The sequence below is a fragment of the Apium graveolens genome, chromosome 3 (genome assembly GCF_009905375.1).
Source record: "Apium graveolens cultivar Ventura chromosome 3, ASM990537v1, whole genome shotgun sequence".
In the NCBI taxonomy this organism is placed as follows: Eukaryota; Viridiplantae; Streptophyta; class Magnoliopsida; order Apiales; family Apiaceae; genus Apium; species Apium graveolens.
In genome coordinates this window covers 23660012-23675339 of record NC_133649.1, presented here as the reverse complement: position 1 = coordinate 23675339, position 15328 = coordinate 23660012, and the positions used below count along the sequence as shown (strand labels likewise).

Below are 15328 nucleotides of genomic sequence, written 5' to 3'. Positions count from 1 at the left end.
AAAATACTATATTTTTATGGTTTCAATTTGCTAGAAAAAATATATTACTTAATTTTAATAAAGGGTGATATGATATTTTGTTACTATGTCATTATGTATACTCAACATTTGACCATGCCTGATCCCCGCATTAAAAGGGGCAGGTAATTTTGAGATCCCCGTTCCAAAATTTCTCATTTCTCATTCCAGGTATTGTCCGCTCATTGTCCCCGATCACCATTTATAACTAAAAAATACATTAAAATATAAATTAAATCATTAAAAATAGTTTGACATCTTTTATATACACACACATATATATATAAATAAACTTACAACATTTTATTATAGCTATTAATTAAAAATATCAAGGTAGAGTATGTGTATTCTTTATTTTATCTTTTCTTCAGCTTATAAATAAATTTAATTCAAACTAATATTTAAATTTGATATAAGATATCAATATTTATATATACATAATATTTAACTTTGTTAAAATAATTTTTTGATTATTTATTTAATTTTTTTTAAATGAGAAGAAATCCTGAATCACGAGCGAGGATCCTCATTCGCGTACTGGCCAGGATGGGGAGGGAGAAATATCCTCATTCGGGGATCGTGGTGGGAAAAATATTATGTTCGAGTAACAGGGCGGTTCGAGAAACACTTCTAAATTTGGAGATCGGAAGCGGGGATCGCACTAGGCCAGTCGATTTCGCATTTAAAGTGATTTAATGCCCATCACTAATAGTCATAATAAGGTTGGCTAAATTTTTAGTTAACGATAATGTGTTATTGAAATAACCAAATATTTACACATTTTTTTATAGTTTTTATTTAAAAAATGTCGTCTAAAATTTTAGACAATTGCTTATGGAAAAATATTAGTAAAATATTCGATTTTTTTTAGAAAATATGGAACGCTTGAAAGTATAAGAATATTATTTTATAAACTAGTATAATTGACAATTTCTTCTTTAAATATACACTTTTAATTTAACATATACATGTGTTTTAAGAATAGTAATTATTGTTGTTGCCTTCAAAAAAAATAAAAAGTTAAATTGCAAATTTTTGTAATTTTTTTTCTAAAATAATTATTTTTATTTAAGATTTAACTAGGAGTATTGATTTTGAAGTAACTTAGGTACATTCAAGAATCAAAGTATATAATACATATGTTGTTTATACAGTGTCTTAGAAGTAAGTTAAAAATGATTAAAATTTGATAAAAAATAGAAGTTAAAATTGAATTTGAATAATGAGTATGGATCATATTAAATACGAATGATTAGGGTCATAGCCAAAATTAGGTACAAAAGATATTTGAATCAAATTCGGGTGAACATAACTCAATTTGGGTGGACGCCAAGAAAATGGGTTTTCGCGGACGGGTTGGTGCGAGCCAAAACCCTTGAACAGGTTGGTGCGAGTCAACATCCCTGGACAGGTCAGGGCAAACCTCACCTTTGGATAAGTTATGGCGAGCCCTAAATGTTTGATTGACAGATTTCTTGGACGGATTTCTCGGACATGACTATTTTGAAAGATTCATATCTTAGATTTTCATGGACATGGTTAAGGCGAGCCCTAACCATTGAATAGGTTAGGGCGCGCCCTATAATGTAGAATGACAAAAGTGGAGATCAAAGGCTGATGACACAGGGTGGCGCCAATATACAGAAATATTTGGGTGCGTCCTTAGCTTCTACTTGGCGCATAGTACAACTGTGTAGGCACGTCCTTAGATTCTACTTGGCGCGTAATACAACTTTAACATTCTTACTTGGACGGACTCCTTAGATGCTTAAGGATGATGATGGATGATTATTACTAACATATTTTTTGCAGATACTTTATTGAAAAACCCTTTCCTGTAATGCAACCAAAAGAAGGCAGTGTCCATGGTCAGTGACCTCCAAGGATATGCCTGGACGGAAGGCCTCCTCCTGTAGTCAATGCGTGTCCTCATTGGGGATGTGGGGTGAACTTTGTTGTGTGCTTTGGGAGCTCTGTCTCTGTAGTTAACAGGTGTGGCGCCCTCCAAACCCGGGTCAGAAGTTTGGAGTCCACACACACACCTTAATTATAACCTGCTTATAACAATAATAAAGATAATAATAATATATGCAGTGACCCTACTTACCAACCACCACGGACCGCAACAGGTTAAAGTATGCACACAAGCCAAACACACTAATATATTACAAACCGTTCAAATCCCAACTATTTCAAACTCAAACTGAGTATTAAACATTATTACAAACTTTTACAAACTTAAATTATCCCAAAAGAAGCCTACTAGCTCAGCTTTCTCAACCTGAACCCCTAGCTCTCGCGCTGGACAGGGGATCCTCGCTACCAACTGGTTCTTTTTTAACTGGAAAGAATATAAACAACATCGCACAAATGAGCAAACTAGCTCAACAAGTCACAATGACAAAACTGAGAATAATGATCATCAGGTGAATATGATTATGATATCAAGTGAACATTGGATTATGATTTAGAATTGGATATTATACTTTTAATTTAAAAACCAAGGTTAGGCTGCTGATCAGTCACGCACTAACCCCGAGCAAGGCACACAGCATTGCTCTAACTACTGGATCCAAGGCACACATTGGCCTAACTTGACCATTATATGGTCTGACCACGAATCTGGTCCACAATTTTATAAAAACAATCCAATTCTAACATAATAACAGAATATGCAATAATAAACAATAACTGAAATCATTAACAACAATAAATGTTTAACAATGAAAGGGTTTCAATCCTTATAAGGATCAATAAGGCAATTTAAAAGCTTGGATGCTGGGTAATGAAAGAATGGATAACAAAGGAATCAACATTTCAGGGTTTCAAAGATTTGGGCTTTCAAAGCATAGGATACAATGATTGAATGTACAAGTAATTCAGTTCAGTGTTTGGAATTTTGTTTACATGTATTTGTGGAGTAATATCGTATACTTGAGATTTGTGTTTAGGTATACAACAATCAATGGTCTAGAAAGAATAAGGTTTATGGCTCAAGAACAATAACTGGAATCAGAGTTTAGGTTTCAGTGCTTCAAAGCACTTGCAATATCAATCTGACTATCAAATACTACAATATCTCGAGAAAGTTCAGAACACTTGCCTGATATTAGCTTACTACACTACACTCGCTTCCAATCACAAGCGTCTTACTCCTCAACTATCTGTTTCCCTTTCCTGCGTCTTGCCTCTTCTGCTCACATATCATAAGCATCTATCAATAATTTACTCATGGAATTATATTCAACACATACTTCTATCTACCCTTCGTTTTACCCAAATCCGATTAACGGATTGAAAGTTATGCAATAATCAAGTAAACACCGAATATATAGACCGATAGTCAATTAACAAGTCACATATAGCACATAATACATCAAGTAATCAATGATATATTATTTATAAAGAAGTCTCGGGTCATAAATAGGCTTTCTGGTATTTAAAATGATTTTTAAAATATTTTTCGGAATTAAAACGGGTCGTTGGATCAATTTCGGGTTAATAAACAGGGTTCGGTTGGCCAATTCTGGCTCCGAAATAATTTTAGAATAATTATCGAGCCTTGGAAATAATTTAGAATAATATTTTAAAGCTCGAAACTATTTTTCAGAATTTTTAAATCATTTGTAAATAATTAAATCTAATTAAATAAATAATTAAAATCAATTAATAATTAAATAAATTAATTAATCAATTAATTTTCGAATTAATTGACCAATTAATCAATTAGAAATTAACTGAAATTAATTAACTAATTAATTTAGATTTATTTGTGAATTAAAAATAATTTTCAGAATTAAATTAATAATTTTTAGAATTTTCAGAAATTAAAAATGAATTTTTATAATAAAAATAAATAGGAAATATGATTTTTAAACATTTTTAAAACAGAAATCCAATTTTTGCAAAGTCTGGAAACTACAGGGACCAAACTGCATCGTTTTCAAAACTATAGGTACTAAACTGTAATTTTCCAGGGGGTCGCCGGAAAACAGTCGGGGATGGCCGGAGAACACGTTCCAGGGATGCTCAGGCCACCATCACCTCCAGATCACATCTACACAACACCAGGAACACAACCATGCAATCAATTCATCCTAACAATCCCTGAGTTGGCCGTAATTTGACCGTGAAATTTTCCAGTTTCCGGCGAACATCGGAAAACTTCAAAACACAACTCCCTTCTCTACAGACCTCGATGGTTCATGAAACTTATACGACTAGATTGCAAATTTCACAGAGAACACAACCCACTATAACACAACATCAATCTATCACAGAATAAGAAACCCCCAAATTTCAATTAAGAACATTCATACGGGTTATAAACCCTAATTTTAAAATTCGAAAATCAAACTCAAATTTGAACATGTTATTGAACTCCAAATCAGACGTATGACATATGAAAATCATCAGGAAAACAAGCTCTACAACATGCAATCATCAAATCATACAAACAATCATCCGAACAAAAATTCATATTTTTAATAAAATAAATTCGAAAATAAATAATTTTTTAGAAAAATAACCTTGATTTCTGCAGGTGTAGGGGTTACAGAATCTGGTAGAGCTCTTCAAGACCTTCAGATTGGTTACTCGAGCTCTCCAAACCGAATTCAATAACACCTCAAAATGCTTGTTTGATTCTTAGAACAGTTTTAGGAAATTAGGGTTTTTCTCTGAAAATTATATAATTATCTGTCTGCAAATGATTTTGATACGAAATAAAATACGGTAAAAGGCTATTTATAATTACGGAAAATTAGTATCCCGTTGGATCATTTCGGATATAAAACGGTACGTTTATTTGTAAAAACTGATCCAAACGGTATCGGTTTTCGGGATAATTATCCAAATCAGTACAATTTGTACTGCGGTCTTGGTCTCAGCGCCTGGTTACACGTATTACGAAGTGATAATTGTGATAGTTTAATAAAAAGCTCCCGTTTATCGAAAATACGGGTTTTATTGATTTACCGAAACGAATATTGTATTGAAAATGTTGCGCCGGGACCCGCGCAGGACAAACCGTACGCCGGATCGAAAAAGTCGAAACATGGAAAATGCTCGGAATATTACAATTAGGTTAGGAAGGAGTTCTCGAAAGAGTTTCGGGTTCCAAAAACGTAACAACGGTTGACGTCGGTTGGTTCCCGTTTTTATAAAATAGATTTTAATTACCCGGAAAAAGATTTTAGAAATTTCATATGATTCTTATAAATCCATAAATCAACATAAAAATAATTAGGAAGATATGACAATTATCTATATTTTATTTTGGACATATAAAAATTAAAATACTCAATTAATATTATTTTTGAATATTCAAGTACAGATAACACTTAACAATTAGCTCACAGAATAGATACTGAACACACATAATAATTATATAATAGCAAAAATAATTACACGATATATCCCGGATATTACAACAGGTGTTTTCATTGGGAGACTTTGGAGTATCCTCCATTTTGCACCCAAAAGTTTGGGATCACTTGTCTTGTAATCTGGTAAGGGATCTTTATCCGGGGGACAAGGATGCGTCCAATATTTGGGGTGCACCATGGTTATAACTGCGTTCATAGATTAGAGAAATAGCTGGTAGCGGAGGGTTATCCTTGGCCAGGGAGATGGCTTATCTGCGAGGTCTTGAAGCTTTCGACGAGTCTTGGGCCTTTGTGGTTGGATCTCATCAGTGGACATTCCTAAATCTAGTAGAAGACGGTTTCCAGTAGGTTTCCTACTGGGCCTCGGGATGAGAAATATAAGCCCATTATATTTCTTGTTCCCCAAGAACTACGTTGGTTTGGTTCCCTATAAATAGGGATACGAAGGCAAATTGCAAAGGGTCAGAAGTTGAGAGCGCAAATTAGCCACCACTAATTCTAAACAATCTCAGCCACCATTTATCACAACCACCAAACATTGTTCACATTTTCCGACGAAGAACCACCGTCATAGATCTTATTTTCGGCTACAAACCTCGAATTTTATTGCTATCAAATTCCCCCGTCAACAATTAGTAGGCTTAGAGTTAGGGTTTTATAGCAATATACAGTATATACATCATAATATTCTTTTATCATCTTTATTATTAAATTTTGTTGAGTTGTTCACACACAAATCAGCTATGTTGTAAATTCATAGTAAATTATAAGTCGAAATTTGTTGATTTTGAATTTTATAGAAATATCTTTTTATTACATATAGCTTCCATGTTTTAATTTTTAAAGAAAATATCATTTGGAGAGTAAAAATGACAAATTACGAATCTTGATAGAATTAGAATCGCTACTAAGTTTAAGATTTTAGATGTGTCATTTTGATGTATAATTGAGGATTATATATGATCAAAGATGATTTGAATTCTTGATTTTTTGGTGTAAAGGTAAGTTTTTGGTTGATTTTTCCATTTTTTTAAAAAAATTTGCGTAATGTCCATAAATTTGATCATCAAAATTAAACTAACTGATGATATATTTTGAATTGAGATGTATTGTTGTATATGTGTGGTGTTTAGACTATAATTTGAGACTATGATTTACACCATCATGGTTTGTGAAAATAAGAATTTAAGACCGAGCCACCGAGTTATATTGACATTTTTCTAAAAATTTAGGACTGTTATCACGGGGTTTGTTGTGAGGTAGATTATTTTTTTTAGTTATTGATGTTTATGTGGTAATGTACCACACTAAATAAATATATGGAAGTGCATAAAAATTTATATCGTAGTGAATTAGTGTTACGTCTCAGTCCCACATCGACAAGAGTTGGGCATGTGGTAGGCTTGTAACTAGCAAAGTTGACTGTCTTTGGACAAGTAGGATTAGGCTTATTTGGACTCGAAATACGTACTGGACTCAGTTTCAGAAAAGGCTCGGAATTTGACTCTAATTATTTGAAATGGTATCAGATGTGGCTCTCAGAAGCTTGCTTCATAAAGTTGTCGCAGATGGGGACACTAAGGCTAGTTGCATTATCCCATAATGGATATAGATACGGAAGTGGGGACACAAAGTAAGCCTATATTTCTCACAATGGCTACAGAGGTACGATCAAGGTCCCATAGGTTGTCTATTGATGCCTGACTAGGACATCGGGATTTAAGTGGGGGAGTGTGTAACACCCTAGTCCCATATCAATAAGAGCTGATACTTTAGTTCAGTTTATAAGACAAAGTACTTATAATTGCATCAACAAATCATGATTTTTTGGAGACTTTTAATGTGCTTGTGAACTACCCAAATTAACTGCATTTAGGTTGATAGGCTTTGACTTATTCGGAATTAGAATTAGAACTTGATCCGATTTTCGAAAAAGGTTCGGGATTTGACTGGAGTTGTTATAATAATATAATTTTTTATATGTATATATGTTATCAAATCCGCTTAGTCGGATCAACTAATTTTTTTTGGACTGCATAACTCATTATTTAAACTTTTTAGGTTCGGTATACGATCGAGTTTGATAACACCATAATTCGAGAAATCTTAGATTTGGAGTAGATTGACTCGATTGTCGTTGTTAGTTGCGCTTTTGTAATAGTTATCCTTGTAAAAAAATTTTGAATTAGTAAACTATATTGTACTTCAAGTTTTTCTTCAATTAATTTTCCGAAAAAGTGCAGAGTGTTAAAATTGATATCAAGGGTCAGTTATCATTTAGAGTGTGTTAAATATGGCATCAGTGCATTTCTAAAGGTGTGACCCGATACATTATTTTTTAAGAGTAGACTTTTAGAATTGACGTGTCATTAACTTTGGAGTATATAATTTTTTGAGAATTTTTGACCGAATTCGTTTTTAAGGACATTTTAATATTTCGTAACTTTTAGAATAATAATCATAATGATAAAAGAATGTTAAAAAACTATTAAGGTTTAATAGTGATTAAGAGTTAAAATTAAATTAAAATAATGAGTAATATATATATATATATATATCAAACTTAATTACAGAAAATTAGTAATTTAGTAGGTATATAGTTTTGTAACACTAGATACATCATATTTTCTTCACAATCTTTAGAGTTTTCTACAAACATAAATCAGTTATATGATAAATTTATCATATCAGTATTTGTTGATATTGAATTTTTCAAAAAGATCATTTCATTCCATATAATTTTTGTGTTTTAAATATTCCAGGGAAAATATTTTTTATTGATAAAAATTACAAATACATATCCGGTCATAAATGAAATCGCGAAGAAGTTCAAAATTTGAGATTTATCATTTTAATGGGTTACTAAAGATTAAATTTATAATCTAAGGTGATTTGAATTCTTGATTTCGAGTGTTGATAGGGAATAAAATAAACCCTAATTGCGTAATTAATGTCGTATTAATTAGACCTAATTTGGCCTACAAGTAAAACTCATTTAATGAGGCCTGAAACCCTAAATATTAATTATTTTCTTAACTAGTAAATATGGGCAAAATCAGTTGTTAAATAGTATCCAATTGAGGATATAATTCCTTGAAGATTGGCCTCCAAGAAACATCTAAGGGATAAGGAATCAATTTCCTGCATTCTAGGATTCCAAAGTCCATTCTAAGTTTGAGACTTGCCTACCAAGTCCTAACCTTAATCTAACTCAAGGTCTTCCACGCCTATATAAGGGAACTCACCCTACATAACTCACCCCATATATCAGAACTACATTTTTTGACTTGATCCTCGGCAAAGTGCAAGGTACGTAGGCATTTTGTGAAGGCTGAACCGAGTTATGAAACACGAGAGCAGTCGATCCAGGGCCTTGAGCTCGCGAACCCTAGTATTAAATACACTTTAGTTTTTACCCATAATATTTGGCATCGTCTGTTGGAAGAAGACATCAATCATGGTAACCACACGAAGCGGAAACAATGCTCCTAAAGGAGCATCAGCTGGAACTACCCAAACAATCTCATCCGCCATTGAGATTCCACCTCACTCAACCTACTCTCAAGGGACAGGGGATCCTATCGTCCCCCAATCCGTATCTCAGTCAATCCCAACTTTAGGGGTGAATCATCAAAACTCAACTCTAAACGTTCCTTTGGGGGCACAATCTGCGGGTTTTGAGATGTCAACTGTGGTGCACCATAGGCCAATAAGCCCTACCTATGGGATGACATCATACTCTGAGGCTGGAGCAAGTAGGCAGCCCCCACCACCTCAACATGACCCTAATTATATTATAGGTCTGCATCCAATCAATAATGAACGAGATATCTCTGGACCCTATACAACCGGAGAAAGCGGGAAATCAATTGACGGGGATGATCATCACATGAGGAGACGTAGGGAAAAGAAGCCCGTTGGAGGCAGGCACCCCTATCCCGTTGGAGGTAGGCGCTCCGAGCTTCAGGATACTCAAGGATGGCATTCCAAACTTTTGGGAAAAAGATATGTGCCCATAAAGTAGATATGCTAAGGCTTAAGAGAGATATGGAGATTAGTCAGGCTAAACAGCCACCAAGAACCAACTGAGCTAGAGGAACTAGAGAAACTACTCAAGTCATCGACTTGGAAGAGATTCCCAGGAGGAAAATGATGGATGTCCCTCGGGGAAACCCGTTTGAGTTACTCCCCCTCGAAGATCCTGATGACCCAACCTCGCATTTTATAGCGGAGATCATGAATACCCATATTATAAGGTAGTTCAAGATGCCCACCATAAAGGACTATTATGGGACTGGGGATCCGGCTAATCATGCCAGGACTTTCTCTAATGCATTGCTATTACAACCCGTGAATGATGCTATTAATTGTCGGGCTTTTCCTCAAGCCTTATCAGGTATGGCCCAAAGATGGTATAGTCGTTTGCCCCTAATTCGATCGGATCCTTTAGAGATCTAAGTCAGGCTTTTATCAAACAGTTCATCAGCGGAAAGATGCATGAAAAAAGCTCAGCTTCCCTCATGAGCATTATGCAAGGAGCAAAGGAATCCCTTAAAGACTACCTGAACCGTTTCACGAAAGAGGCTTTAAAAGTCCCAGATCTTGATGATAAGGTGGATAACTGGCCATGATAGCATTACATCAATGAACCAAGGACGAGTTCTTCAAAATTTCCTTGGCCAAACACCCACAAGAGAACATGTTACAGCTCCAAAGTAAGACAAGAAAGTTAATTCAGTCGAGGAAAGCATGAAGAAAATGGTGGTAAGCAATAAGCCCGCTGGTGGTAAGAAGCGGAAGACAGATCAAGAGTATGTGCCAAGGACATGTATCCTCGGGTTACTAAAGATTTCGATTCACCCTTGAAAAAGGGATGAACAAGACATAAATTTACTGAATATGCTAGGTTGAACGCTCCTAAAAGTCAAATCTTGATGGAAACTGAGAAGGATAGAGATGTTCATTGGCCAAAACGTCTGAAGGTTGATCCTGCCAAGTTAGATAAGAGCAAGTATTGTCGATTCCATAAGGATGCAGGTCATGACACTGGCGAATGCCGATAATTGAAGGATGATATCGAATTCCTTATTCGAAAAGAAAGGTTGAGCAAAAATACTGGAGATGGCGAGAGGGGAGAAATGAATAATAATGGGAGAAAGAATTTTGATGACCAAAGGAGGGATCAAGATGATCAAGGGAGAAACCCCCAACCACGAGGGCCAGTGATTAATATGATTTTGGAAGACCAACTGCGGCTAGCTCCCCTAATCATTCAAGGAAGACTAATGCTCGAGAGGTCATGCACATAGTTGGAGAAGCCCCGAAAAGGGCTAAGAGTGGAGTATCAATGGTATTCGATGAATTTAATTAGGAAGGGGTTAAATTTTTTCATGATGATTCTTTAGTCATAACACCTATCATATGGAATAGATCGATAAAGAGAGTACTTATAGACAATGGAGCGTTAGTTGACATTTTGCTTTATGATACCTTCAAAAGGATTAGATACAATGATTATCAATTAACCCCGACTGATATGCTGATCTTTGGTTCGCTGGAGTCGAATGTCCCATTGAAGGGATAATTAAACCCCCTTTGACGATGAGCCAGGAGCCAAGGCAAGCTATATAAATGTTGAACTTTGTGGTGGTTAAGGCTAGGTCGACGTATAATGCAATAATGGGGAGGACATGCATACATGCCTTCATGGAAGTCCCCCATTATAGTGATCAAATTTCCAACAAGTAATGAAATAGGAGAAGAAAGGAGAGACTAGAAGATGACAAAAAGTTGTTATGTAACCTCGTTAAGGGCAGATAAAGCCGGGGGGAAGTTCTACCCATTGAAGATATGGACATCCATGAGAATGATGAGAAATGAGGGAAGCCATCGGAGGATTTGATCCCAATTCTTTTGGCTCCCGAAGATCCTGAGAAGATACCTTTCATTGGAGCATCGCTGGAGGAGCCCCTCAAAGGAAATTTAATAAAGTGCTTGTAAAAAAATAGTGATGTGGTTGCATGGTCGGTAGCAGATATGCCTGGTATTGATCCCGAGCTGATCACCCACAAGTTGAATGTTGATCCTAATCGGAAGACCGTGGAGCAAAAAAAGGAGTTTTGCCCCTGAAAGGCAGGAAGCCATCAAACAAGAAGTTGAGAAGCTTTTAGAGACTGGTTTCATTAAGGAGATACAATTTTCGGAATGGTTGGCAAATCTCGCAATGATGAAGAAGGCTAATGGAAAGTGGAGGATGTGCATTGACTTCACTGATCTAAATGATGCATGCCCAAATGATTATTTTCCTCTGCCAATGATAGAACTTTCATAGATGCCATTACGAGTCACGAGATACTGAGTTTCATGGATGGATTCAGCGGGTACAATGAGATCAAGATGCATAAATATGATATCCCAAAGGTACCATTCATCACTGACTTTGGTGTTTTTTACTATCTTGTTATGGCATTTGGTCTCAAGAATTCATGAACCACTTACCAAAGGTTGGTGAATAATATTTTTAAGGATCTTACTGGAAAGACCATGGAGGTATATGTAGATGACATGTTAGTCAAGAGCCTTGTAAAGGCAGATCATATATCCATTTGAGGGAAGCTTTAGAGATCTTGAGGCACCATGAAATGATACTGAATCCCGCCAAGTGTGCTTTTGGTGTATGATCTAAGAATTTTTTAGGATTAATGATCTCCAAGAGAGGAATCGAGGCCAATCCTGACAAGATAAAAGCCATCCTGGATATGGAACCTCCATGCTGTATAAAGGATGTCCAAAAAATCACTGGGAGGATTGCTACTTTGAGATGGTTTATCTCCAAGTACGGAGACCAGTGTCTGCCATTCTTCAAAACTTTAAAGAAAGTAAAATATTGTGCGTGGACTAATGAAAGTCAGATGGTGTTTAAATAATTGAAGGAATACAAGGTTCATGCCCCTTTGTTGGCCAAACCAGTCCTAAATGAAACCCTGTATTTGTACTTGGCCGTTTCCAAAAATGCTGTGAGTGCTGTTTTGGTAAAAGAGGAGGTTAAAGTTCAAAAACCCACATACTATGTCCGGAAGATTCTACATGGGGCTGAGTTGAACTACTCCATTATAGAAAAGTTTTCTTTAGCCCTGGTTATAGCCTCGAGGAAGTTATGTCCTTACTTCCAAGCTCATGAGATTGAAGTGTTAACAAATCAGCCTCTGAGAAACATCATTCACAATCCTAAATCCAATGGAAGGCTAATTAAATAGGCCATAGAGCTTGGGGAATTTGATATTAAGTATAAACCTAGAACAGCGATCAAAGCACAGGCTTTGGCTAACTTCGTGGTTGAATGTACCATAAAAGAGGGGGCAAGAAGATACACCTCAAGGCATGGATGGCAAAGACGGAGATAAGAAAATTAAGAACAAAGATTTATTGGTGCTCTATTTTTGACGGGGCATTAAAAAAAATTTGAGTGAAGTCGGGCTAGTTTTACAAAGCCCCGATGGGTTCTTGATTGAGTATGCTTTGAAGTTAGATTTTCCTACCACATATAATGACGCAGATTATGAATCCCTAATAGTTAGACTTGGCCTAGATGAGACTTTGAGGGTTAAGAATTTAAAAGTCTACGGGGAATCGAAGCTTGTGGTGTCCCAGGTCAATAGAGAATTTGAGGCGAGAGATGAAATCATGGCCAGATATGTGTGACTTGTAAGAGCTGTGATGACTCAATTTGATGAATATCATGTTGACTACATCCCAAGAGAGGAAAACTCCAAGGCAGATGATTGTCTAAATTTTCCTCCTTGAAATTTGTGAATAGTTCGGGAAGCGTATATTTCCGTGTTTTGAAGACACAAAACATTGATGTTAAATTGGTTGCCTCTATTGGGCTTGGAGAGTCATGGATTGATCCCATTAAGGCTCATTCTCAGACATGATGGCTCCCTAATAATGTAATAGAAGCATGAAAATTATCTTTGTGAGCCCTGAGGTATTTCTTTATAGATGGTATTTTGTATAAGAGGTCTTTTATGATTCCCTACCCAAGGTGTCTCGGGCCTGATGAGGCACGAATAGCCCTTGAAAAGGTACATGAAGGCATTTGTGGCCAACACTTAGGGCATGGCCCTTGCTCACAAGATAACTCATTTTGGCTTCTATCGGTCGAAGATTATGGTCGATGCCAAGAATTATGTGAAGAACTGTGATCATTCCCAAAAGCATGCACCAGTTGTTAGGCAGCCACCTAAGATGCTAAATTACATAAATTCTCCCATCCCTTTCGCTATATGGGGCATGAATTTTCTTGGACCTTTCCCGATGGCCACTGCACAAAGAAGGTATTTGATTGTGATAATTGATTAATTTACAAAGTGGATCTAAGCCAAGCCATTGGCTAAGATCACAACCAAGCATGTTGCTCAATTTATGTGGGAAAATATCATGTGTAGATATAAAATTCCCCGTATCTTGGTGACCGATAAAGGTACACAATTAAACAATGAGGGATTCAAAAAGTACTATGAGGAGAATGAAATCGAGCTGTTGTTCACTTCGGTTGCCCACCGTCAGGCCAATGGGCAAGCAGAAGTAGCAAACTGGATTATTATAGATGGGTTAAAGAAGAGGAGTGAGAAGTCCAGGAACAATTGGGTAGATGAAATAGTTTCGATACTTTGGGCATATAGGACCATATGTATGGTCACGATGGGAACAACGCGATTCATGTTGGCATATAGGGCAGAAGCAGTCGTCAATGTGGAGATATCACATTCGTCTCCAATGATTCAAGCCTACAATACTGATGAAAATGAGGAAGGGAAAATGCTAGCTCCGGATTTGATAGATGAAGTAGAGGATGAAGCACGTGCAAATATCATGAAATATCGTAAAAAAGCTTCCTTTTACTATAATCTGAGGGTAAATAAAAGGTTTTTCAAGAAAGATGATTTGGTCCTAAGGAAAGTGAAAGCATCAAGGGTAAGACCAGAATGGAAAGCTTGCCCCGAATTGGGAAGGACCCTACAAAATCAGAAGTATTCGAGGAGAAGGATCCTACAAGTTGAAAACCATGGATGGGGAAGAAGTACCAATGACTTGGCATGCACATAACTTGAAGACTTATTATATATGATTCCTCTTAGTAAGGAAGTATTTATCTATTAGGATTACTAAAACAACAATAAGGTTCATAATAACCATGAGCTTTGGCTCCTTAGGATTTGCATTCCAGTTCTCTAGGATTTCCTTTTTTCAGTTTTATTAAGACTTCACATTCCTGGTTTAATATATCTTATATAAGGGTTGAATCCCAAAGATTTCTAATAGTTTTTGGCATACGACTTTAGATTTTTTCGTGAAACATGAAGTTATGATAAATGATAAATCAAAGTGCAAAAACAAAAAAATAGACATAGATAAAAAAGGGATCAGTTCATACATAAATAAGGCAATACAAATTCTAAACATAAATAAGTAGCCACATAGGGCCTAATAAAGTCTCAGTAGGCCGGAGAAGACTCAAAGTCCATATCATCCTATCCCTCACTCCTACTAGATGTATACTCGCTGCCTCTATCACTAGATAAAGAGCCGAAGTCCTCTACGACAACTCTAGAAGATGACTCGGGAGGAGGAGGTGGAGGCTCGGTGTGAGGGACGTCCTCAGAGATAACTATGCGAGTATGAAACCTTTATAGTAAAGTCTCGTTATTTGAACAAGGGTAGTCTGCCAAGTTAATACCAGGACACGCGTCGTTCACATACCCAAGGACCGTGTCCCAACCTGTCCTGTAAAACCCGGGAAACAGCGTGTCATCCCGATCTCGCATAGACGGGGCAAACTCGTATGTGTCCAAGTAAGCATCGATAGTCCTATCCCGCTCCTCCCTAAGCTTAACCAACTCTGCGTTGGCTTCAGATAGCTG

General features: G+C 36.3%; 1 protein-coding gene across 1 annotated transcript; it reads left to right on the top strand.

Moving 5' to 3' along the window:
• Window positions 1-13523: 13523 nt before the first annotated feature.
• LOC141714002 (uncharacterized) lies at window positions 13524-14513 on the top strand. The gene is made up of 2 exons (XM_074517552.1): window positions 13524-13741; window positions 13853-14513. The coding sequence occupies exons 1-2, from the start codon at window positions 13524-13526 to the stop codon at window positions 14511-14513; spliced, it is 879 nt and encodes a 292-aa protein (XP_074373653.1).
• Window positions 14514-15328: the final 815 nt, after the last annotated feature.